At 39.0% G+C, this 24,367-nt stretch overlaps 1 protein-coding gene across 4 annotated transcripts in view; it reads right to left on the reverse strand.

Moving 5' to 3' along the window:
* Positions 1-24,367, reverse strand: part of BANP (BTG3 associated nuclear protein) — a 280,256-nt gene that overhangs the window by 185,624 nt on the left and 70,265 nt on the right. For all 4 annotated transcript variants that reach the window (XR_012906631.1, XM_075939922.1, XM_075939923.1 and 1 more), the window contains 2 exons: positions 22,175-22,297; positions 20,568-20,743 (listed from right to left, as the gene is read on the reverse strand). Coding sequence is in view for 3 of the 4 variants with exons in the window: in XM_075939922.1 (XP_075796037.1) it covers positions 20,568-20,743; positions 22,175-22,297 (299 nt within the window). In the remaining variant the exon portion in view is untranslated. The remainder of the gene's footprint in view (positions 1-20,567; positions 20,744-22,174; positions 22,298-24,367) is intronic.

A 24,367-nucleotide genomic window follows, 5' to 3' on the forward strand; every position in this document is an offset into this window, starting at 1 on the left:
TGTTTTTGCAGAATCAAGGTCTAAGATGGCAGGCTAGAAAGAATTGTTTTGGACAATTTAGGTAGTTGAGGTCTTGTACATCAAAAGCTACTCTGCAGACATCTATGTAAAACAACACTGCACTGAAGAACTGCTTCAAAGAAAAAAAATACATAAATCCACTACATGGAAAGCACGCTAGCACTGTAAGGGAAAAAAATAAAGGAATTGGTAAATATTCTGGAAAAGTCCCTAATGCTTCCAGCTGAACATGCAGATGTAGCAAAGCAACAAACAGGAAATAGGAGTACACATCTACAGACATGAATTATGAATCAAAGGAAGTTATTATAGGTTCTTAACAGAATAATTTGGAAAGGCTTCCCTTCCTCAAAAACAGAAAATGTAGCAGCAGATATATAATGGAAAATACAACATTTTCATAGGATTTATAGCCAGGATATTGCATGTGGACTTTAATTTTAAAGATTGTTACTGTTATTCCTGCCTTACAAGTGTACATTAGCTGATAGCTAACTGTACGGTTTTCTATTCAACATGCTTTATGGCATCTCTCTCATATATGAGAGAAAGTTTTTCTTGCTGGATGACAGAATGTTCCTGCCAGGTGACAGAATGACATCATCACCTCACCAGTGTCAACAGGCTCTCTCAGCAAAGCAAAAGCGGCCAGAGAGAGAGGAGGGTAGGCAAGCGTAGCGAGCAGAGAGCACAGCCCCCAATAGTATTTAAAGAGAGACAGGTCTTTTTCTGCAATTATATTGGTGATGGTTTAATTAAGTTATACCTCATCCAGACACCAACAGATATAAGAACAGCTCCAAAGTAGCACCAGTCAAACAGCCAATTGTCTGTTTTGGCACAATCTACAGGTGCTGTGCATGGTACAAGTGCCACTTCTGAGAAAATTAACCTTGAGGTTCTATTCTTTAGCTAGCCATAGTTATTACTTATCCCACACCCAATACACACAGATCGTTCCGTGATTTTCTACACCACACTGGTTCCAACATCTACTGTAATACTGGCTCCTTTGCTGTTGGACTTTGGCAAGAAAAATGAATTTCTGGTGACTTAATTGTTTCTTTCGTTATATTATGAAGAGAATTTATGAAACTGACAAACTCTTCAAAATGATCAAAAAAACAAACCCAAGGAAAATGATCTCAACACTAGGAAACTGGCAACACAAACAGTTTTGGAAAAACACTTTCACCCAAAGGGTTCTAAACATATGGAATAAATTACCAAGAAAGGCCACTGAAAGAAGCACCACTGTGCTTAGGGACAATAAGATCCATTTGTCAGTACACATTTTAAAGCAGTATATATAAAACAATTAAGGAAAAAGTATGACACACCTCAATCGCCTTTTCCTGGTTTTAGGCCTTCTTACGTTTTCAAACCATCTATCAAAGCCTTGCATAAGAAGGAGCAGGAACAATACTTAAAAACATATAGAATGAAATAAAAATGCAAAAAAGATATTATGTTAAACATTGTCAAGCTACTGTGCTTCTAGGAAAATAAATCTTTAATCTAGTTTCACTGTTAAATCCTATTTATTATATTTAATAATCTGTAAGTCATTTGCTGTTTTCCAAGTACTTCTTCCTCCCTCAAATACAAATGCACAATGATATGTCAAGATGCTTTCCTATCTATTCTTCAGCAATTAGAAACCTTAAAGTGACACAACTTGAAAGGCTGGAAGAACATAAACATACTTTTCAAATCACCCCTTTGCTAACTATAGTTCTGTACATTCATTCATTTGTGGTGAGAAAGGCATGAGAAGCAGGATAGGAAATAAATAGTGTTACATTTTCTAAACAAAGCCCACTGTAGTCAAATTGGGAGACTCGTTTGGGCTCCAGATCAGGTCCAATGTCAGCAACCCAACACTCACAAATAATCCTACAGTGAGAAACAAATGTGCACACAGAATAGAGTTATAACTTTTTGACATTTTACATTTCAAATGGGTTAGGCTTGAAAAATTAAAGATATTTTCAACAAATACCTTTTAATCTCTCTGGCTGCGTCTAGACTGGCATGATTTTGCGGAAATACTTTTAATGGAAAAGTTTTTCCATTAAAAGTATTTCCTCAAAAGAGCGTCTAGATTGGCACGGATGCTTTTGCGCAAAAGCATCCGTGGCCAGTCTAGACACAATTTTGCGCAAGAAAGCCCCGATCGCCATTTTAGTCATCGGGGCTTTTTTGCGCAAAACAATTCTTCTACACTGGCCCTCTTGCGCAAGGGGGCTTTTTCCCGAGCGAGAGTGTGAAAGTATTTGCGCAAGAAGCACTGATTTTGTACATCACAAAGTCAGTGCTCTTGCACAAATTCAAGCGGCCAGTGTAGACAGCTGGCAAGTTTTTGCGCAAAAGAGACGCACCCTCTAAGTAAAGCTCTACCATTGTGGCTCTGATTCAGCAAGTTTCTTAACCAGATGTTTCTTACTTTAAGACTGTAACTAGGTCTAACTGTGTTCAATAGTACTACTCAGATGCTGAACATTAAGTTGAATTCTTTCCAATTCTTGTGATTTTAATGTGCTTGTTATAGCTGATATTTTATTAAAGTCCCAGATCTTAAAATTGTGTGGTCATGTGAGAATCAAGACTCTCATTTTTTAAAAAAGTAATTTTCTAGCCATCATGGGTTGCAGATAAAACATGACCAAAGTGCCAACTAAAAGCTCAAATACCAGAAGGCAAATAAAAAGCATCCAATTAATTTAAGTCTAATTATTTTAGGAAACCTGATCCATGAAATTTGAATGCCTGGAATTACCAATATTGAGTTAGCCATGCATTTAAGTACCTTTCTAAACACAAGAATGGCATGGCAGATTACATATAAAATCCACATTAATAATAACAGAATCTGCATATTTGATCTGAACTAAACACTGAAAATTTAACATGTCAATTCTCATGCATATGACGGTTTTCAAAAGAATACCACTTTCCCTGAAGTGACTATAATTAGTTTTAGTGTCTATTTAATATAGAAACTATATCGAAGCCATCCCATCTGAAAAGAGGAGATTGACAACTCTGGTTTTAGGGCACTATTTGGAATTGCTAGAACATCCTTTGATTTGACTGAAGCAAGTTAGCTGCCAACAATGAACACTTTAAAGAAGCCTAAAGATAGTATGAAGCCAAAAAATATTAAATGCACATTCCAAATCCAGAGCCCGCCTACATCTAAAATGGAAGTTCAGTATGAAACAAAAGTTTCAAGTGAAAACTACATTAAAACTAACAATGATTGTCTATTGCTAATACCTTTTATTTACAACTATTACTGTACTTCACTTAACAATAAACCTGCCCGGCCACCTTTGATCCTTATTCGATTTGCGGTCTTTGGGATGGGGGAGGGCTCTCTTGGAGTCTACGGTGGTCCCTGGGCCCACATCATCGAGTACATATGCAATCATCCTTCTGGTTATCATCATCAACAGAGCCAGATGCCATGGCATGAAATCCTGACCCCTCCTGAATAACTCCAGACCGAAATTCAGTAAATTACTTTTTGCCAGCAAAATTAGTATGTACAGAGCAATCAGTCACTCTTTTGCTGTTTGTTACTAAGATGTAAAATCACTACAATGACCGAGTCAAGAGTATTTTTCGTTCACTACAATGTAAATTCTATAAATTTCTGTAAAGGTTCCTGTACATTTTATCTTTCCAAGATAAACCAGAATTTTCTATAGAGAGTATACTATTGTATCCCTTTTGCCCAAGGAGAGAATTCCTTGTGCTCAGTTCAGATTTTTCTCACCTAAAGTGGAAACTGGGTCCAAAATGGGTTTCAGCATGAGATAGCACAGGAAGGCCCTCGTTAGCACAATTCGGAGTTAAAACCAGATCCACACTTCATATTCCTAACTTCACATACAAGGAAGATACGGTTCAAAAAGTAAAACTCTTCCAACAAAAGGGGTGGTAGTTCAAGTGAACCATACTGAGACACAAGATCCTGACAGGAGTGTCTGAAGGAATTATACCTGTCTAGGTTACTAACTTGGAATAGTAAAGCTTCAGGTAAAGTAGACATCTGTAGACAGCACAGTTTTAATATTTTTCTCTAAATGCTTTGTTCTTACTACAAAATAAACATTTTTTTTGTTTTTGTTTTAAAAGGCTATTTTGTCATTTTACACAATTGGTCACAGATTCCCAAAGGAAGAACCACAGATGTCAAACTCAATCAGACCTACACGATATGAATGGTACTACTTTATCCTAGGACTCTGTCTAAGGTCAGAAAATCATGTTCTTCCACCCCAAAAAGAACAAAAAAACCAATGCTTGACGGCTGCACTTAAAAAAAAATTCAAAGGGTAAAGAGATGCAGCTACCCTAGTAACAATAATTATCATCATCACTATTGACCCATTAATGTTTGTCCCTATACCTGAAAGCTATACGAACCAAATATTCATGGTCAGATTTCAATATTTAATTAACTGAACAATTGTACCTTCACATTTTTATCTCTGAACATGAAAAGGATGTTTATCTTCATTTGTTAACACTTTTAGTTTTTCTTTCATGTTTTTAATATGAGTAAATGTTGATTCGTGTATGCTGTTTACAATTAAGTTTATCACTATGATGTAAATTAAAACTATTGAGGATCTAATTTTTGATGGTATCCATTTCTGTGGTTGACAGCACAGTGCAAGCAGGAATATTTTCATGAAGTTTGATGCTGGACAGAGGGCCTTCATGAGGCCTTTCCTACCACCTCATTCCTGCGCAGTCCACATCTAACTACACCAATTTGCAATACACTCTAGCTAAATCTAAAAGGATACATCTACAAAGCAGGGTGAAAGTATTAAGCTACGCAACTTGAGCTACGTCAATTACATAGCTTAAGTTGAAATAGCTTAATTTGGCTTTTGGCATTGTCTACACAGCAGGAAGTCAAGGGAAGAACACTCTTCCTTCAACTTCCCTTACTCCTCGTAAAATGAGAGTTACAGGAGTCGCAGTAAGAAGTCCTCCAGCTCGACATTATTTCAAAATAATGGCTTGCTGTGTAGACGCGCTCTTTGTTATTTTGGAATAACGTCAGTACCCAAAGATATGATTATTTTGTTTAAAACCCATAAGCAAATGAAGAAGGAAACAAAACAGAAAAAGACAAGGAACACAGTAAGGAATGTAACAGTGAAACCAAACCAAACCAAAAAACCCTCAAGATTTTTCTATCTCCAACAAGGAGAAAAGGGAAGAAGAAAAATATAAAAGAATCTCAACAAAGCTCATGAATTTTTTATTTGTATTACAGCAGCACCTAGGAGCCTTGGTTATGGACCAGGATGCTATTGTAGTAGGTACTGCACACACAACACAAAAAGACACTTGTGGCGGGGTGAGACAACGGCCAACGGAGGGGAAGTCAGGACGCCGGAGGGGCGGACGCCCGCGCTGCTCCAGAAGCAGCGGCACAAGCGCCGTCAAGTACGCACGGGGAGGGGGCCGGCCCACGGGGTGCGGGAGTCCAGCAGGAGGCAGGGGAAACATCTGGGCAAAGCGCCCCGCCAGTCGTGGCGAGTGACGTCACCAGCGCGACAGGGGGCAGGGGCGGAAAGGTTGGCGGGGCGACTGGGGAGGGTAAGATCATGCGCCGAGTCCAGGAGGGGGAGGAGGATAAAAGCTTGGGGAAGAGCATGAAGGGGGAAGGAAAATGGAGGTGGCAGGTAATGGGGAAGGGAGAGATGGGAGTGCAGGGGGACCCACCTGAGGGGTTGCCATGAGGGTCCCCGGCGGTGGGGTCGAGCGTTGGCCCACAGCGGGGTCACGAAGCCCGCGAGTAGGCAAGTTTAGGGGTAACCCCCCGCCTGCTATCGCAGGGAGCACGGTTCCCTGCGCTAGGGCTCTGGGCCGGGGTCCAGGAGAGTTGGTGGGCCCGGACCCCCTTCTCCGCCGTCGGCAGGTGATCTAGGAACTACAATCGGGTGTAATCTCCCACTCCGTCTGACCTCTACGGCTCATGCATAGAGGGCGGGGCGGGTGTCGCAAAGTGACACGGGGGTTGTGTGTGAATAAAGCAACTGGGTGGAGCAGACAAAAGCATGCAGACTCATAACAACACTCCTTGCCCTGAAGATCTTACAGTCTAATAATCTGTCTTCTGCATCTATGATACAAGAGACAACAGAGAGCTACAGACAAACAGGAGAGCAAAAAGAATCAATGAGACTGTACTGGTCAACAGTGGTCTCAGTACACCAATAGATTAGCCATTGTCAAGCTTTTTGGAGGAAGCACAGAAAAAGAGTGTAGGAAAAGATGTTATAAGCAAAGCGTGGTAACAGATGTGAGCAAGCATGCAGAGAGGTAAGGAGAAAATAATTAAGTAATAATGACCTTCAAGCTAGGCATTCTATCAGCTCATGATCAGCCTCAGGGCAGAATCCAAGTCTGCTTTAATTTTGCTGTGGGCCCATTTACAGCTAGTCTTAAACTGCCAGGAAATCCCTGACCCATAGGTCATGACTGCCGCTACACAAACCACGAAAATGTAAAAATCCACAAATAAAATAATTATCTTTTCACTAGACATAGACCCAAAGCACAATATCTAAATCCAGAGCACCAAAAACATTGGCATAGGAAAGGGAACAGATCCAGAAGTTTGGTTCAGGACTTTATATTGAAAATTTAAAACCTAAACTTCATAATGCTACACTTATGGTATACTGGCATTAAAGTCCTGTGCACCATTCTCACTCTGTTGGATACAGACTGTAAGCTCTTTGGAGCTGGCATTGACATGAGTATAATGAAAACCTTACTTCCCAATTAAGGCTCCAGTTCAACAAAGCTCTTGATTACATAACTTTAAAAATAAGGAGTTCCAATGATTTCAAGGGGACTACCTATATGCTTAAAGTAAAGCACATTCTCATGTACAGTGAGTTCACAGGCCCTCTCTACACCTCCAGCATGATGTATTGGAAGAAGTCAAGATTAAACTTGTGCTAACGTTTTGGACAACCCTTTTTCTTTTCTTTTCTTTTTTTTTGCCAAAAAATGCAGATTCAGGTAAACTGAAATATTTGCTGAATTTGTGTCAATTTCTCCTAACTGCTTCAGTCAAAACAAAACAAAACAAAACAAAACAAAAAAGACAAAAATTCTTAAGTATCAAAATGAACCATTTCAAGATTATAAAAACAAAACATTTTGATTTTTCTGACTAGATTCAAAAGAGAATTTAGGGACCATTTCTAAACCACTAGAAAAGCACTTAGTGGCAATGGCTCACTTTGAACCTTTAGCCCATGGTAAGTGCACTTAAGAGGGACATGGGAGATCCAAGCTCAAATACCTTCTTGCACTTGAATGCAGGTTCCCCTGCACCCCTTTTGAGAGTTCTAACTACCCGGCTATGGGTGTTCTGGGGTAGGTCTCTCCCAATCTCCTCCTTCCTTAAGCTGGTCCATGTTGTACTAAATATTTTAATTGTCACTGAGCCAGAAAATGTGAGACTGACTCTATAGCCTTGTTGGTAGAGCATTCACCTGGGATGAAGCAACACAAATTCCAGGTCCTGCTCCAGAGCAAGTACTCCAACTCCAGCCTCCCACATCCCAGGTGAGTGCCTTAAACGTTAGACAAAAGGTAATAAGGCAGACACCACCATTATTCTCCCTATTTTAGTGAAATTAGCCCTTCGTTTCATAGCATTATAAAAATCACAGAAATGTAGGTCTGGAAGGGATTTTGGGAAGTCTTCAAATCCAGCTGCCTGCACTGAGGCACGACCAAATAAACCTAGACCAACTCTGACAAAATGCAGGACAATGTAGCACTTTAAAGACTAACAAGATGGTTTATTAGATGATGAGCTTTCGTGGGCCAGACCCACTTCCTCAGATCAAATAGTGGAAGAAAATAGTCACAACCATATATACCAAAGGATACAATTTAAAAAAATGAACGCATATGCAAAGGACAAATCACATTTCAGAACAGGAGGGGGATGCGGGGGGAGGGGGGGGAAGGAAGGTAAGTGTCTGTGAATTGACGATATTAGAGGTGGGGAGAGTGGGATGTTTGTGAGTTAATGGTATTAGAGGTGATAATTGGGAAAGCTATCTTGATAATGTGTAAGATAGTTCAAGTGTTTGTTCAATCCTCTTTGGAGAGTGTCGAATTTTAACATGAATGACAGTTCAGAGGATTCCCTTTCAAGTGCAGATGTAAAAGGTCTTTGTAGCAGAATGCAGGTGGTTAAGTCATTGAGTGTCCTTTCTGGTTAAAATGGCAAGAAACTGTTTTTTCTTTGTGATCTTGTCTGATATCTGTTTTGTGGGCATTAATCCTTTGGCGAAGTGTCTGAGATGTTTGTCCAATGACAAACTCTGACAGGCATTTGTGCAACTAGTTCTTAAAAAACACTTATGAAGGAGATTCTATAATCGTCCTTGGAAGCCTAGTTCATAACTTAACTATCCTGATTATGTTTAGCTATTAGGAAATTTCTAAATTGAATCTACTTTACTGTAGATTAAACCTAGTACTGTACTGCTTGCTCTACCTTCACTAGAAATAGAAAACAACTGTCACAGCCTTCTTCCTGTGAGCCATTACCATATCCAAAGATGTATCAGATCTCCCCTCAGTTTTCTTTTCTCAAGACTAAATATGCCTGGTTTTCTTAACCTTTTCTTGGCTAATAAGTATTGATGGACCTAACCTACAGGAATTTATTTAACAGGTTTCAAAAAGAACTAAAGTCCTGCTCTTCACAACATCCTCTGGCAAGGAGTTCCACTGTGTGTTGCATGAAGAAAAATTTTCTTTTGTTTCTTTTAAGCCTGCTACCTATTAATTTCATTTGGTGAACCCTACTTCTTATGTTATGGGAATAAGTAAATAACTTCTCATTATTCATTTTCTCCAGACCTGTAGTATAGACCTCTATACTATTTTATAGACCTCTAGTTATTGGACTGCTAAACAAAAGAGATAACAAAGGCACATGTATCACTAACGTAAACCTTAAATTAATCCTGATCATAAAATCTCTCCCTCCTAACAATTCATTTTTAAAACAACAAAAACACACTTTAAAAAAATCTGCACTGTCAAAAAAAAGTTACTTTTAATTAAAAATACTGAGAAGAAAAATTTCTATGGGTAGTATTGTCAGATTTTCTCTAGAGTAAGAAAAATGTACAGTGCCTGATGAGAAAGTGGCAAAAACAAAGTTGTTTTTTATGAATGTTAACTCTGTTTTCAGCCACCAAAACTTTTAAGAAGATCAGTCTTTATTCAAATTGATAAATGCTGGTGTGGCAAAATGTTTTGTTTAATACTTGTCATGCTATAACTCATAAGAATGTTTTTAAGTAAGCATTTGTACTGAAACGAAAATATCTATATATTCAGAGAATGACTATTATCCAAAAGACTTCTGAAGCATATGGGAACAGTGTGCACATGGAAACATTCGGGTAACTCATCAAATCTCTAAAAGCCATACTTCAGAGGGGAAAAATTGATTTATAGGATTATTGCTACATTTGACAAATATTCAACCTATCACCTTCTCCCTCATGAAAAAAATACTTCACTGTGCAGATGGACACTCCATAGATGTGCTTCCACCACAAAATATAATCTTCATATATATGACCTTGAGGAGTAAAAATGCATATACCAAGAGACAAACAGTTCATTTTTCTCATCATAACTGTAATGTAAATCAAACAGTCACAGCAGAGTCAACAGGTTAGTCAATTTTTACTTTCTAAAGTTTATCAGACCTGTGTTCATCATCCAATGACTCCTCCAAATATTGCTCTGTGCCACCCTGAGCACATATTCAATAATGAAAGGCTAACACCAAACTCTGTTATGGACCTAAAGAGTGTTTAACACACTCCTTTTAATCTATGGGTTAAAAGATTTTAATCTATGGGTAACAATATGTGTAGAAAGAAAGATGTGGAGAAATTGGAGAAGGTCCAGGGAAGAGCAACAAAAATTATTAAAGATCTAGAAAACGTGAGCTATGAGGGAAGACTGAAAGAACTAAGCTTGTTTAGTTTAGAAAAGAGCAGACTGAGGGTACGTCTAGACTATACGGCTCCATCGACGGAGCCATGTAAACTAGTTTACCCGGCATAGTCAAAGAAGGGGGGATTTAAATAATCCCCGCTTCATTAAAATAAAAATGGCTGCCGCTCTGTGCCGACGATCAGCTGATCCGGCACAACGCGGCAGTCTAGAAATGGCGCGGTCGACAAGGGAAACCTTTGTCGACCACTCCGGTATGCCTTCTTTCGCTATGCCGGGTAAACTATTTTATATGGCTCCGTCGACGGAGCCATGTAGTCTAGACGTACCCTGAGAGGGGAAATTATAGCAGTTTTCAAGTATCTAAAAGGGTGTTACAAGAAGGAAGGAGAAAAATTGTTCTCCTTGACCTCTGATGATAGGACAAGAAGCAATGGGCTTAAACTGCAGCCAGGGAGGTTTGGGTTGGACATTAGGAAAAACTTCCTAACGGTCAGAGTGGTTAAACACTGGAATACATTGCCTTGGGAGGTTGTGGAATCTCCATCACTGGAGATATTTAAGTACAGGTTGGATAGATGTCTATCAGGAATGATCTAGACAGTGCTTAGTCCTGCCGTGAGGGCAGGGGACTGGCCTTGATGACCTCTTGAGGTCCCTTCCAGTTCTAGTATTCTGTGATTCTTTGATTTTCAAAAAGCATACAATCGATTTTAGGAGTCTACATTCCTTTCTCAAAAGTGACTTTTAAGCATTCAGAATCCTTAGCCCCATTAACTGTCAATGAAAGGTAAGCCCTTAAGTGCCTGACTCTGTTTTGAAAATTAGATTTAGAATAAAGTCACTTCAGTATTTCAAGAACGTTTTAACCTATATTACCTAGAAAGACTTCAATCTATTTTAACCAGAGTGAGACTTTCATTAAAATGTATGTACCATTTTACATTATATAAAAAATAAGAAAATTCCATACAGAAAGAGTTTATATTTCAGTTCACATTTCAGGTATATATCAATGGTACACATATTCAAACATTATGAAACCTTTTTTTCTTCAGTCTGTAAATTAAACTAGAGATAAACAAAAACCTTTATTTGAGTTCACTTGACACAGAGCTCCCCCTGGAGTATAAAAACATATATTAAAATATTTAATTTCGGAAGACATTATAAAAAAAATACAGGCTGCTTTCAATCACATGGTTTTTGGTATTCATGGCATTTATTCCAATGGAGTAATTGTTGATATTATTTATTTTGCTTCTTATAGATACATGTAATCAATGTTTTAAAATTTGAGTAACTTTAGTTTCTTGGTTTTACTGCTGGTATAATAGGGCTTGTCTACACAGGGACACTCAGTAAAATTAATTCAAATGAATGAAAGATGAGAATTTAAGGTGGGTTAGTTAAACTGTATTAAACCATTGTGTGGGACACACTCATTTAGAATTCAAGTATCTCTCTCTTTCAACTGTATAAATAAAAAGTGTGAGCCTAATCCTGATCAGTACAGGTTGGACCTCACTGGTCCAGCACACTCAGGACCTGACCTGAATGAGGGAAATTGCTGGAACCGGGGAGGTCCTCTGCCACTAGCCTCCTGCCCCTCCCTCTGTCTGGCTCCGCTCCAGCCTCACTGCCACTGGGCTCCATCCCTGATGCTACAGGGCTTGGGCTCAGCACACTGTCGCCAGCCAGCTGGGGGTCTCCAGGGATGGAGCTCCCCAGCCACCACAGCCCCACTTCTGTCCTGCCTGGCTAAGGCTTCTCTGAGACAGGGCTCCGCAGCTGCCCCGCCCAGCTAAAGCTTCCCAGGGACTAGGCTACTAGCGGCCCCGCTGCTGCCATGCCTCGTCAGAGCTTCCCTAGGACGGGACTCCATGGCTGCCGTGCTAGGACAGGGCTCCACGGAGATGGGGCTTGTTGATCCCACTGCTTCCCCACCTGGCTGGGGCTCCCCGGGGACAGGGCTCTGCTGCTGCCATGCCAGGACAGGGCTCAGCAGGGACAGGACTCGCTGGTCCAGCTGCTGACCTGCCTGGCTAGGGCACTATGGGGATGGGGCTCACAGGTCTGATGGTGGGGGGCTCCCCTCCGCTGGACTCCCTGACTGGTTCACATTCCTGGGCGCCAGGGCTCTCTGACCAGCAACATCCATGGTCTGATGTTGCCAGACCAGAGTGTCCTGGATTTAAGAGGTTCAAACTATACTGTAATGGTTGCTACTCCTATCTAAAGCCCTTCTAATATAAGACTGCTAGTGATGCCAAAGTGAATAGGAGATTTTCTCATGTGAACTAAGATGAGCACAAACTCATTTTCATTTAGGAATCAAAGAAAGGAATCCAGAACTCTGGCAACAGAAGGCCCAAAGCAAAGCATCATGTTTAAATTGATTCCCAACGGATATCTAATCACTTGGGCAAACCAGTGGCATTTTACAATACTATTTTTGGAAGAGGTGGTCTCTTCAAAGCAGACAGTCAGTGGAACATAAGTTTCCAGCTTGCATCAACATTACTTGAACCCCCATACTCAGATACTTGATTTTTAATCAAAAATGCTTTGCCATGTCCTTGTACTACTGTTCACACAAGCAGTGCCCATACTATGCTTCAATGATTCCAAAGAGGTAAATTCAGGCTGCAACTAAGATGTTATATGCTGTACAAGAGACACTCTTTATTAAGCCTACACTCAAAATGACAATAAGAATCTTTGCTGACAGTCTTATTAATATCTGAGGGGTGAAAATATGAGCTTAGTATAAAGAATGTTATTTCTTAGTGGACTGATTAAGGATGCACCTGCTATTTTCTATGCCAAAAATATGGAATTAATATAAGAACATGAGAAAGTAATGGTTATTATGTAAAATAAGCCTTTCAGCCGCTTTAATGCGGACTCACACTGGGAATTTCTTGACCGATACCATTCTCCAAAAAACACATGTTGTTGAGATTTATCTTCAATACTGCATGATGACTTCATATGCACCAGTTTTATTACTATAGTCCCATTTGTATTTCACCAAGTTAAGATGTCAGTATTTCCACTCTGAGTCCCATTTTAAAGGGTGTGTTAATTGTCCATTTGAGGATGAAATTTGACAAATAAAAATTAAAAGTGTATCACTTTCAGATGCTTTTTGTTTATCAAAATTACTATTAAATTTTTTAAACCTGAAATTCTGCAGGCAATCATTTGAATTCATAATATGGATAAATACCTTAGGTTTTTATGAGATTTTTTTAAAGTAGACTTTTATTAAGAAACAAAGAATATTTTTTCATGTACATACAGAACTATTTCAATAACTATAAATAAAACCAAGCCACAAATTCCCGTGACTTGGAGCTTGTTTTAATCTGGAAGTTTAATTCAGTGCACTCTAGTAATAATTGGTTTTTCAGATATGAGACAAACTGTGTTGCTAAAACTGAGAAAAATGATCAGATAGGGAAAAATAGCCATTGTAAACTGCAAACACCTAAATGTGGGTACGTCTACACTAGTTCATTAGTTTGAGCTAGGTAGGGTAATGAGGGCAAGCGGAGTTGCAAATGAAGCCCGGGATTTAAATATCCCGGGACTCATTTGCATGTTCCTGGGCGCCGCCATTTTTAAATGCTCCTTAGTCCGAACTCCGTGCCCGCGGCAAGGAGTAGGTAGTTCGAATTAAAGATCCTAATTTGAACTACCATTACTCCTCATTCCACGAGGAGTAACGGTAGTTCGAATTAGGCTCTTTAATTCGAACTACCTACTCGGTGCCACGTGTAGCCGCGGGCACGGAGTTCGGACTAAGGGGCATTTAAAATGGCGGCGCCCAGGAACATGCAACTGCGCTTGCCCTCATTACCCTACCTAGCTCGAACTAATGAACTAGTGTAGACATACCCTGAGTGTTTATCCAACACCATGAACCTGATTTTTCAAGATGCTAAATCCCTTTGCCTCTGAAGAGGTGTTCAGCACCTTATTGCATTAGGTCCATAGTGCTGAGTCACTAGATACTTCAGGAATATCCAGGTTAGTTTATAAATCATCACAAGCTACAAGGAATGAGACATAGTAACATCCCCCAGATAGGATTACCATGGTATGTCTTGACATAATTTTAGCCTTATCTGCACTGTCACAACATAAATTATCATATTCAAAGTCAATTGTGGCCAAACTATGTTTAACATGGCTTATTCTTGTGTTAGTGGACAGGAAAAAAAGCATGTTACAATCATATTGGAAAACCATGTTTTAGTCTAGTAATCTACAAGAGCTAAAACATGGATCTTCAACATGGCTATAACATGACTTATTACTTGTCAGTGTACACATAAAATGTTGTCATATGAGTGCCATTCCTGCAAAGATATCTAAAATTAGCAATAACAGAGCTTGATATCTGTGCAGGTCCAAAAGGGCCAGTCTACCTGGATCTCTTTTTATAGGATTAGAACTATCCTTTGAAATATTATGGTTTCTGTCACAAACCTATTTAAACATGGTTATTTCTGTAAAGTAGACAGGACTAGATCATTTTTGTTTTCACTATATAGGTTTACTTGTTCTGTGCCATTTTGGCATCTCAGGAAATAATTCACATTTTTATGACCATTCAAAATTTCTCGGAACGTTAGCCATTCAAAATTCTACTTTTTGCCGAAGAAAAGAGTAAACTGCAACTTTTTGCTTTAATCAGTAAAGAAAATAAATCTGCAAGGCAGACCTATCATTCTGCTGAATTTTTCTTATTAATTTAATTTCTGTGATTTATTGTAAACTCGTTTCCTTAGTATTTTCCACAGCTGAGCAAAGCTTTCTCTAAGCTTTGAGTGAAGGAGGGGCAAGGGGGGGAATTGCTAATCCATTTCTCAAAGCGTTCATAAATCTCAGAGATTTTTAATGGATGATTCTACGAAAGGTCCAAAGTAAATCAGCTGTGACACATTAATGGATTAGCCGTTTCTCCCACATTTACATATTCAACAATCACATAAAAGGCCAACATCTGTCTCTGTGCAAACCTATGCTAAACAAGCATGTAAAAGAGGGCAGATAACTACAAATATTTTTATAGTATTAGCAACTTCGTTCCCGCAACAAACAACTGACACAGAGCTATACGGAATTTTAACAAATAAACCATTTGACCTGTATTTTGCAGATAAAAATGGGGTAGTTCCAAAAAATAAATACTGCCACTCCAAAGGAGCACAGGTTTAAGGGACTGTTTTTTGGAAGGTGCCGAGCATCATCAGCCCCGCCCCCGCCCTGTACATAAAACGGCCATACTGCATCAGAGCAAAGTCCATCTAGCCCAGCATCCTGTCTTCTGACAGTGGTCAGTGTCAGGTGCCCCTGAGGGAATGAACAGAACAGGTATTCATCAAGTGATCCCTCCCATCATCCATCAACAAACAGGGGCAAGGGATACCATTCCTGCCCATCCTAACTAATAAGCATTGATTGACCTACCCTCCATGAACTTATCTAGTTCTTTTTTGAACCCTGTTAATGTCCTGGTCTTCACAACATCCCCTGGCAAGGAGTTCCACAGGTTGACCATGTGCTGCATAAAGAAAAACTTCCTTTTGTTTGTTTTAAACCTGCTACCTATTAATTTCAGTTGGTGACCCCCTAGTTCTTATGTTATGGGAACAAGTAGATAGCTTTTCCTTATTCACTTTCTCCATACCATAGTGTTATAGACCTCCATCATATCACCCCCCTTAGTCTCTTCTTTTCTAAAATGAAAAATCCCAGTCTTTTTAACCTCTCTTCATATGGCAGCTGTTCCAAACACCTAATCATTTTGTTGCCCTTTTCTTAACTTTTTCCAAGATATCTTTTTTGAGATGAGACAGCCACATCTACACACAGTATTTAAGTTGTCGGCGTACCATGGATTTATACAGAGGACATACGATATTCTCTGTCTTATTCTATATCCCTTTTTAAATGATTCCCAACATTCTGTTTGCTTTTTTGACTGCTATTGCACATTGAGTGGATGTTTTCAGTAGACAGATTCCCTTGCAGGAAAAAACTCTAAACGCAGCAAAATTAAATCCATTCTGAAAACCTGAACACTTGTCACATTAGCATAATTTCAGTAAAGCATGAGATTATAGAAATTTAAATTGCAGAGTGTCTCTCTTCCCTGAAAGTGCAGTTATTTTAGTGCTACTTCACAAAAGTTTAGGGGGGGAAATTATTAAATATCTAAATATATGCATTACAATGTCACAAATTGTCCTGACAGCATTGCACTTGCACATGTCAAAACTCTCATCTCAGAAACTAGACAGATTTACTCTGGACTTTTGCAAATGCCATTGTCAGGGGAAAACACACAAATAAATGTGAGATTAATCTTTAAAAATAAACATTTATATTACTTATTCAATTTCAGTTTTAAAAATAAAGAAAGGTTAGCACATTCTCTAGGAGCCCTTGACAATATATAGAAATACAAATGTTAGAATTTATTGTTCAATCAATTGTACCTACCACAATCTAATGAACTACAAGACAAATAAGAGCAAGAAATCCCCTTACTCATTATCCTTCCTGCTCTCTGGAAGCCAGGAAAAATACAAAGTTTTCAGCACACTCTACTGGTCAACAGACTCAGACAAAAGTAGATGGAAGAGGCGTATGTCTAACACTGCAGGAATGAGCAGGGCTCCCAAAGACCTGTCTTACCAGGGCTTGTGGTAACATGTTAACAGCTGAGTGAGCACAGCACCACCAACAGAAGTTTAGGCTAGCCATTGTAGACCAATCTCTCTGCATCTGACATCAGGTGTCTACCTCAAAAGCCTTAGCTGGTACCTCAACACCCACACAGCTAATTTTAGCAGTCTAACTTGAGCCCTCCGAGCTCCACTGAGATATACTCAAAGGAAGGCTCCTGGAGAACACCCAGTTTGCAGCTCCATTTTTTATACTGAAGGAGCTCCAAACTTAATACCTTTGCAAACCACAAATAGGGCACAGAGGAGACTGGTTGGCAGATCCTATACTATTCAGAGCTTTCCATGTCAAAACCAGGACCTTAAACTCCACCCAGAAATCAAATAGCAGCCAACATACATCATGGTGCATGGTGTAAAATGCTCACTGTAACGTATACTGCTTAGAGCAAATAAACGGCCCAATTCTATACCAGTTTTAGTTTCTGGATGAATTGAAGATGTAGTTTCATGTTCAGCCTATTGCATTAATCTAATCGCAGAATAGCAATAGAGACGTAGCTGTGTTAGTCTGGTCTTGCTGAAACAAAAGACAGTACTATGCAGCACTTTAAAGACTAACGAGATGGTTTATTAGGTGATGAGCTTTCGTGGTCCGGACCCACTTCCTCAGATCAAATTGTGGAAGAAAATTAGCATGACCACATATACTAAAGGGATACAATAAAAAAAAGTGCACACACATAAAATTGACAAATCAGATTTTAGAACAGAGGGAGGAGTGTGTGTGGGGGGGGGGGGAGGTTAGTGTCTATGAGATAATGATATTGGGGGTGATAATTGGGAAAGCTATCTTTGTAATGGGCAAGGTAGTTAGCATCTTTGTTAAGGCCCATTCATAAAGTATCAAGTTTAAGCATGAATGACAGTTCTGAGGTTTCCCTTTGTAGTCTGGTGTTAAAGTCTCTTTGAAGTAAGATACATGTAGTGAGGTTGTTGAGACAATGCCCAGTCTGGTTGAAATGACAAGAAACTGTTTTTTCTTTGAAACTGTCTGATGTCTAATCTCAGAGTGACAAAGGTATGTCTGAGAGCTCTAAGGGACCACATGAACCATCACAACTCTCCTAGGCATTGGTAAATGGAAAAAGTGCTCCTGGCTGCTGCTCTTACCAAATCTAGCAGTAGTTAGTGATGTAACAAGAAGCTCACATTGTGAAAACAAGCAACAGAGCAGCAATCGGAGGAACAAATGCCATCAGTGCCTCATCATCCAGTTGCTTCCTCCAGATAACCAATATAAAACTAGGGATGTAAAAATTTTAAAGAAGAAAAAAAAAGCTCCTCCCCCCCCACACACACAAACCCATGTAACCGACTGAATTTCAGTTGGTTACACAGTTAAATGTTCCGTGGGCTGTCAGGCTCCTGGCGGCTGCTGAACCCGTGGACTCCCAGCAGCAGCCGAGAGTTTAACCAGTAAGGTTAACCGGTTAAACTCTGACATCCCTAATACAAACCTCATCTTATCTGTCTGAGCCTCCTTCAAAATGGCTTCTTCCAGCTAGGAACAGAACATAGGAATCCAGAACATGGACAGTAAAACTCAAGTACATCCAACATATCCAGTAACTCAAAGAGTGCCTCTGGCTGAATATTAAGTGCAGACAACTTGGCATTCGTCCTTCCAGATATTCCTTGACCCTAAGGAAGCAGACAGCTTGGGACTAACTCCACATGATTTTATCCCTCAAGTATGAACAAATGTCCTCACAATGGGGGCCAATAAGACATGCCTATATGTATCTGACAAAAGAATTTGACTTAGATACCAGAAGAGTGAAACTCAATTTCTTCATATACATAAATAAATGGACTGTCAAAAACATCAGCAACAGCACAAATGAAGCGTTCCAAACCTCACTGCGGCAGAGCCTGATTTCTCATACGGCAATGCCATTACTATCCTCAACCAGCCTATTGTGTAATGTGGGTACTTGAAAATTTGGATTTCCTGTCTTTCCCCCAATACCCAACATAAACAACTTTCTTTGTCACGGGAGGCATGTCAGAAGTTGGAAGAGAACATTTCCAAAAGCGATTAGTCATTCTGAGAACCTCCGTTTTTTGGTGTACAGTGGAAGAAACCTGGTAAAGGGAACTGATTTTCAGAGGGCAAATGCTCAGCATTTTCTGAAAAATGTACCCAATTTGTGCATATCTCTCTGTGTGTGTCCATCCATCTGTGAGTAAGTTTGTTCAAGAACTAAGTCCGGTCATCTGAAGAAGTGGGCTATGCCCACGAAAGCTCATGATACCATCTACATGTTTTGTTAGTCTTTAAAGTGCTATCAGACCATTTGTTGTTTTTTAAATTAATCCTGAACAGTAAGAGCTAGGACCATCAAATTTAGTGTGCAGCTTCCTCTTATCATTGCATAAAGCAAAGTCAGGGTTTGGTTGTGCCAGGACAATGGGATATGCCTGGAATGAGATTGTTTTGCTTCAAACAGAAAGTGAGGCATATGATAGGAGGGACACCTATACTTACGAATGACCATGGGGTTCAGCAAACAACCCAACTCCAAAAAGCAGCCTCACCCTAGGGAGCAGCCAGTGTCCGGAAGCACAGCCCATGCTGCCCCGGCCACAGTGCCACAGAGCCCTAGCTGCCCCGGGCCAGCCCCGAGGAGGAGCCAGCAGATGGGCTGTGCAGCTCCTCCCCTCCTCGGAAGCCAGCAGGCCTGCCCCAGACCACACTATGTAAATTTTTTAGTATCAATATAGGTCCCAGTGGTGCATGAATATAAACACGAACATAAATGGAATAAATAAAAGGAATGGTTCATTTATGAATGCAATAAAGGAAGAGCTAATATGTAATGATCTTGATTAAAAAACTCTATAGTCTGTGGTTCAAATTACAAAACCTGTGTTTAAAAATTAGTGACATGATGAATCAAACCAATTATAAAAAAAACTCTGTGATTTACTATGATCTTGGGGGGGTTCACTTTTCACCTAAAATACGTCTCTGTTTTATATTTTCATCATTTTGTGAGTGAATAAAATATAGCAGCTAACATTCACTTTTTGTTTTAATACCTTACATACTTACAACAGACACATTTCAAAGTGTTATATTCTACTGGGTTTTTTTTTCCAGGAATTTGTGTTATGTAAAGATTTTAGAAAACTGTGAAACTGCCAATATGACTATCCCATAAACAGTACATTTTTACAGGAATTTCCTGTTAAAAATTATTTATTGTTGCCAAAATTACTGTTTACTTTCAGAAGAATTCAACATCAGTGAAATGGCATAATAAGTTATAGGATGCAATTAACTGGTATATTTTGATGCTTCCCAGAGAATGCAAGTATTTCCCTAGTTCTCACAAAGTATTAGGTAGTCACCTGAAGAAGTAGGTTGTGCTCACGAAAGCTCATGATACTATAGATATATATTTTTGTCAGTGTCTAAGGTGCTACAGGGCCACTGGTTTTCCAAGTATTTTTAAAAAGTATTTGGTAGCCATTTTACAAATCTTTAAATTTAAAAACAATGAAATTAAGTGTTCTTGCACTGCTCATCTAACAATCTGTTATTGCAAGGGCTGTGCTCTGGGGTATACTCAATAAGTAATGCAAATACACTTAATCTGCACTTCCACCTAGAAAAATAAACATCAAGTTAAAAGAAACTGTATTATTTGGGCTTGTTATTCAGTCTTATTAGATGCTTACTATACTATAGGCAACTTCAACATTTTTTTGGAGTTCTTTAAGGATTTGATCACATACCTTCAGAGTTCAGTGTAATAAGAGTAACATTGTTCCCAATACTTTGGTTTCCTAACTGGCCACTGTTGGAAACTGAGTCACTGGCCTCAGACCCACTCTCTCCATCTTCATTGTGGCTATCATCATGCCCTGGAACTTTCACCACAATGGTGTTCTGTCTACGACCAGGAACAGCACTGAGAAGCAAAAGAAAATTTCACATTTTGGCAAAGCATGATTCTATACTCCAATAATGTAACATACTGTTACTAGCAAGTTAAAAAAAATTATCTTTGATTTCTTACTGATTATATGAGTCTTCTTATAAAAGCCCGTCTGTCCAGATTAAGAGCTATCTAGCTAAAAAAGTCTGCCGTATCAGAATCCTAAAATGGCTTGCATTCAGCAGGCATTTCACATCAAATATTGAAATATATATTATATTTCTGAAAATTAACTAAAAAATTCACAAAATATTTTGATATTAATTTTTGTTAATACACAAGAAGCTATTTTTGTTTCTTCCTCAGAAAGTATCAAATAGGGATGTTAACCAGTTAACATACCAGTAAGCATGAGGCTTACCAGTATGCTTACTGATTAACTAGTTAACTAGAAAAGATGGTTAACTCCACTGGCAGACAGCTACACTGGGCCATGACAGACCCAACCACAGTGGGGCCTATGGGCCAGATGACGGGACCCCACAGCTGGGATGGGCAGAGGGAGAGGCAACAGGACCTAAATTAAAATGGCTAACTGGTTAAGCGCTATCATTTAACCAGTTAACCATTTCAACATCCCTAGAATCAAACCATAATTCTCTGTAGGACATTAAATATCCACAGCTCATTTTTGCAGATATGGATACAAATTTTGTATCTAGAACCCTGCAAATTTGTGAAATTTCCTCTCTATATCCATGGGTATCCATGGCTCATTTTTGCAGATACAAATAGGAAATTTTGTATCCGTGCAGGGCTCTACCAATGAGCCCCTTCTTGGTAAGCTTAGCATGGGTGCCAAGGACTCAATGGGCCAATGAGACTGAATAAACCCATTCCTTTCAAAGATGCTCCCTCCGTGTTAAGGTTGAGGCACTATGCTATACCTGTTAGCATCCGGAAAAGGGATGCTAATGAGACCAGTCGGAATTGCAAATTCCGTGGGGGATTTAAATATCCCCCGCAGCATTTGCATGAACATGGCTGCCGCTTTTTTCCAACTCGGGGTTTTGCCGGAGAAAAGCGCCAGTCTAGACGGGATCTTGCGGAAAATAAGCCCTTTTCCGGAAGATCCCTTATTTCTACTTGAAAGTCCTTCCTTGAAAAGCAGCAGCCATGTTCATACAAATGCCGCGGGGGATATTTAAATCCCCCGCGGAATTTGCAATTCCGAAGTGTCTCATTAGCATCCCTTTTACAGAAAAGGGTGCCAGTGTAGACACAGCTGTTCTGTTGACAGAGGGCTTTGCTGTGGCAGAACTGTCCATCTGGCCCTTTTCACCACTTGCTCAGTTGCCTAAGATGTTCTTATTTTGCACTTGGAAATACAGTAGACAGACCTCTATTGGCTTTCCTGTTAGAATAACGAAGTGTAGGGGAAGGATTGAAACTGTTACTACTAACTTGCTAAGGATATTTTCCAGAGAATCCGTTGTTCTGCTCAACGGCTCTTCCTGCCCAACCATCTTGGCTACTATTGAATTCTGACGATCATTGTTCAGTATTACTGTCGTCTGTGGGACAACACTACAAGACAGAAAGAGAGATAGAGAATGTAAACAAGTAAACCTTTTTAATAATACATTAACACAGTCTTTGTATTTTAATAAACTCTTACACTAAAATTGAAAGGCTGTTTCTGGGTTTCTTTCTCCCCTCCAGCATTACTGTGTATCAAGTGATACAGCATGCAATCCACTATATTTTATACCATTATTATATTCCACACAGTTTTCATTATTATATTCCATACCATTTCCAGAGAATGATGCTTCATTGGACTTAACAATCTGCGACCCCTTCCAGGATAATAAAGAATTTATCAAATCAAGATACTCAGAAGGAAGTTTGTAAATAAAAGTTCCTAAGAGCCCTCCAATTTCTGCTTTGAAGAATTGCTATAAGGGTGAAGATATGGGGTATTGCCCTCAAAAGAAAAGGAAGGGGAAAGCATTTTGCTGAAAAATGAAGCAGATGGGCTTCATCAAGAAAAAAAACCTGATCTTCTAGTAAATCTAATTGTTTAGGACATGGGGGCAGAACACAGAAAAAGAAAGAGACTCTAATTTTAGTTACTGTTGAGACTAAACATTGTGTACTCTTACTGTCCAAAACAAACTGACAAGGATTCCATGATACAAACAAAATATCCAGTGTAAAATTTTGGGTTAATATACAAATAAAGTAAATAAAAATATATAGCATGCAGTTTTTTATTTTAATCGGTTTCAGAGATTATCACCCTATTATTCTCACACCATTATAAAATGTTTCAAAAGTATGGTATAGTTTTGTTGTGCAAAACTAAATCTTTTAATTATATTCAAAGGTACACTTAAAACAGATACATGTTTTCCTTTTCTGGGGTGACAAGGGAAGACTAGCTAATTTCTCATCATTATATACACTTTTTCTATTGTTTTTATTGATAAACATCTGAAAAATATCACTAATATTCATTCTTTTTTTTTAGTTTGATGTATACTAGAATCACACCAAAGAAATAATGTGAGCAATCAGATAATAGCCATAGTCCACCTAACTATTTCAGCTATACCATACTGAATGCTTATTTGTGTATCTGTATGTCTCCATGTGCAAATGATGTCACCCCTTGCATGACTGGTCTATACAGACAATAAGACACATACAACAAGAACTAACAGTAAATTAAGGGAGTTGTTCTTTCTCTTATGATGGAAGTCTATATTTTGTGAGCTAAAAAGAACAGCATTCCAGCCCCAGTGCCAAGGGATGCGTATGTAATAAATGTATAATTGTATCTGTAGCCCACAACAAATGGGATTCATTATAGATTGACATCCATCTGTTGGAACTGAAACCCTGTGAACTTCACATATTCTGGAGAGGGTTTATCGATCTATGAGCAAGTACAGAATGTACTAGGTCTTATACGTGCCAACACCAAACATTAAAAATGCGTCAGATCTCAAAAGATCACAAGACTGGCATAAAATCATGAGAGTGATTTAAATAATGCATTTGAAGTTCTTTTTATTTGCCTTCTAGGTTCTGAGTACTTATGATGCAGTCAAGTCACATTTTCAAGCATTTCTGCATGACTATGTAAGTCGAATTTTTTTTTTAATCTAACAAATGCTTATATTCTCATGTAATCTGTTGATTACAGCAGCAGCACTAAATATCATGAGAGTTAACAAGTGGAAGTTGCCCTGCTCTATCCACCCCTTCCCAATGCTTCCTGACTCTGTTTCCCCTCCTCTCCCAACTTTTATATGTACTACGTGGTTATATTTTGAAGTTTTTAAGGATAGTTTGAGACTTTCAAGACATTTTATTTTTCTTTTAGACATTATTCTTTTTATCATCACTTCCCTCATTTTCAGTAAATGTTGAATGCGTGTTCAAAAGCTTCACTTACCAAGACTTGATTTTTAATGGATACACTAATTAACTATAGCTATAGAGATAAATGCAGAAAAGTTAAGCTTCTATTTATGAAGTCCTTAGGCTTTCTTCTCACCACCCCATAGTGTTATAACTCAGAATTGATATAAAGTGGGAAAGCCCTATTTTTAATCAACATAAGCCAACTTAAAAATGGAGAGGAAACAC

The sequence above is a fragment of the Pelodiscus sinensis genome, chromosome 12 (assembly GCF_049634645.1).
Source record: "Pelodiscus sinensis isolate JC-2024 chromosome 12, ASM4963464v1, whole genome shotgun sequence".
Classification (NCBI taxonomy): domain Eukaryota; kingdom Metazoa; phylum Chordata; order Testudines; family Trionychidae; genus Pelodiscus; species Pelodiscus sinensis.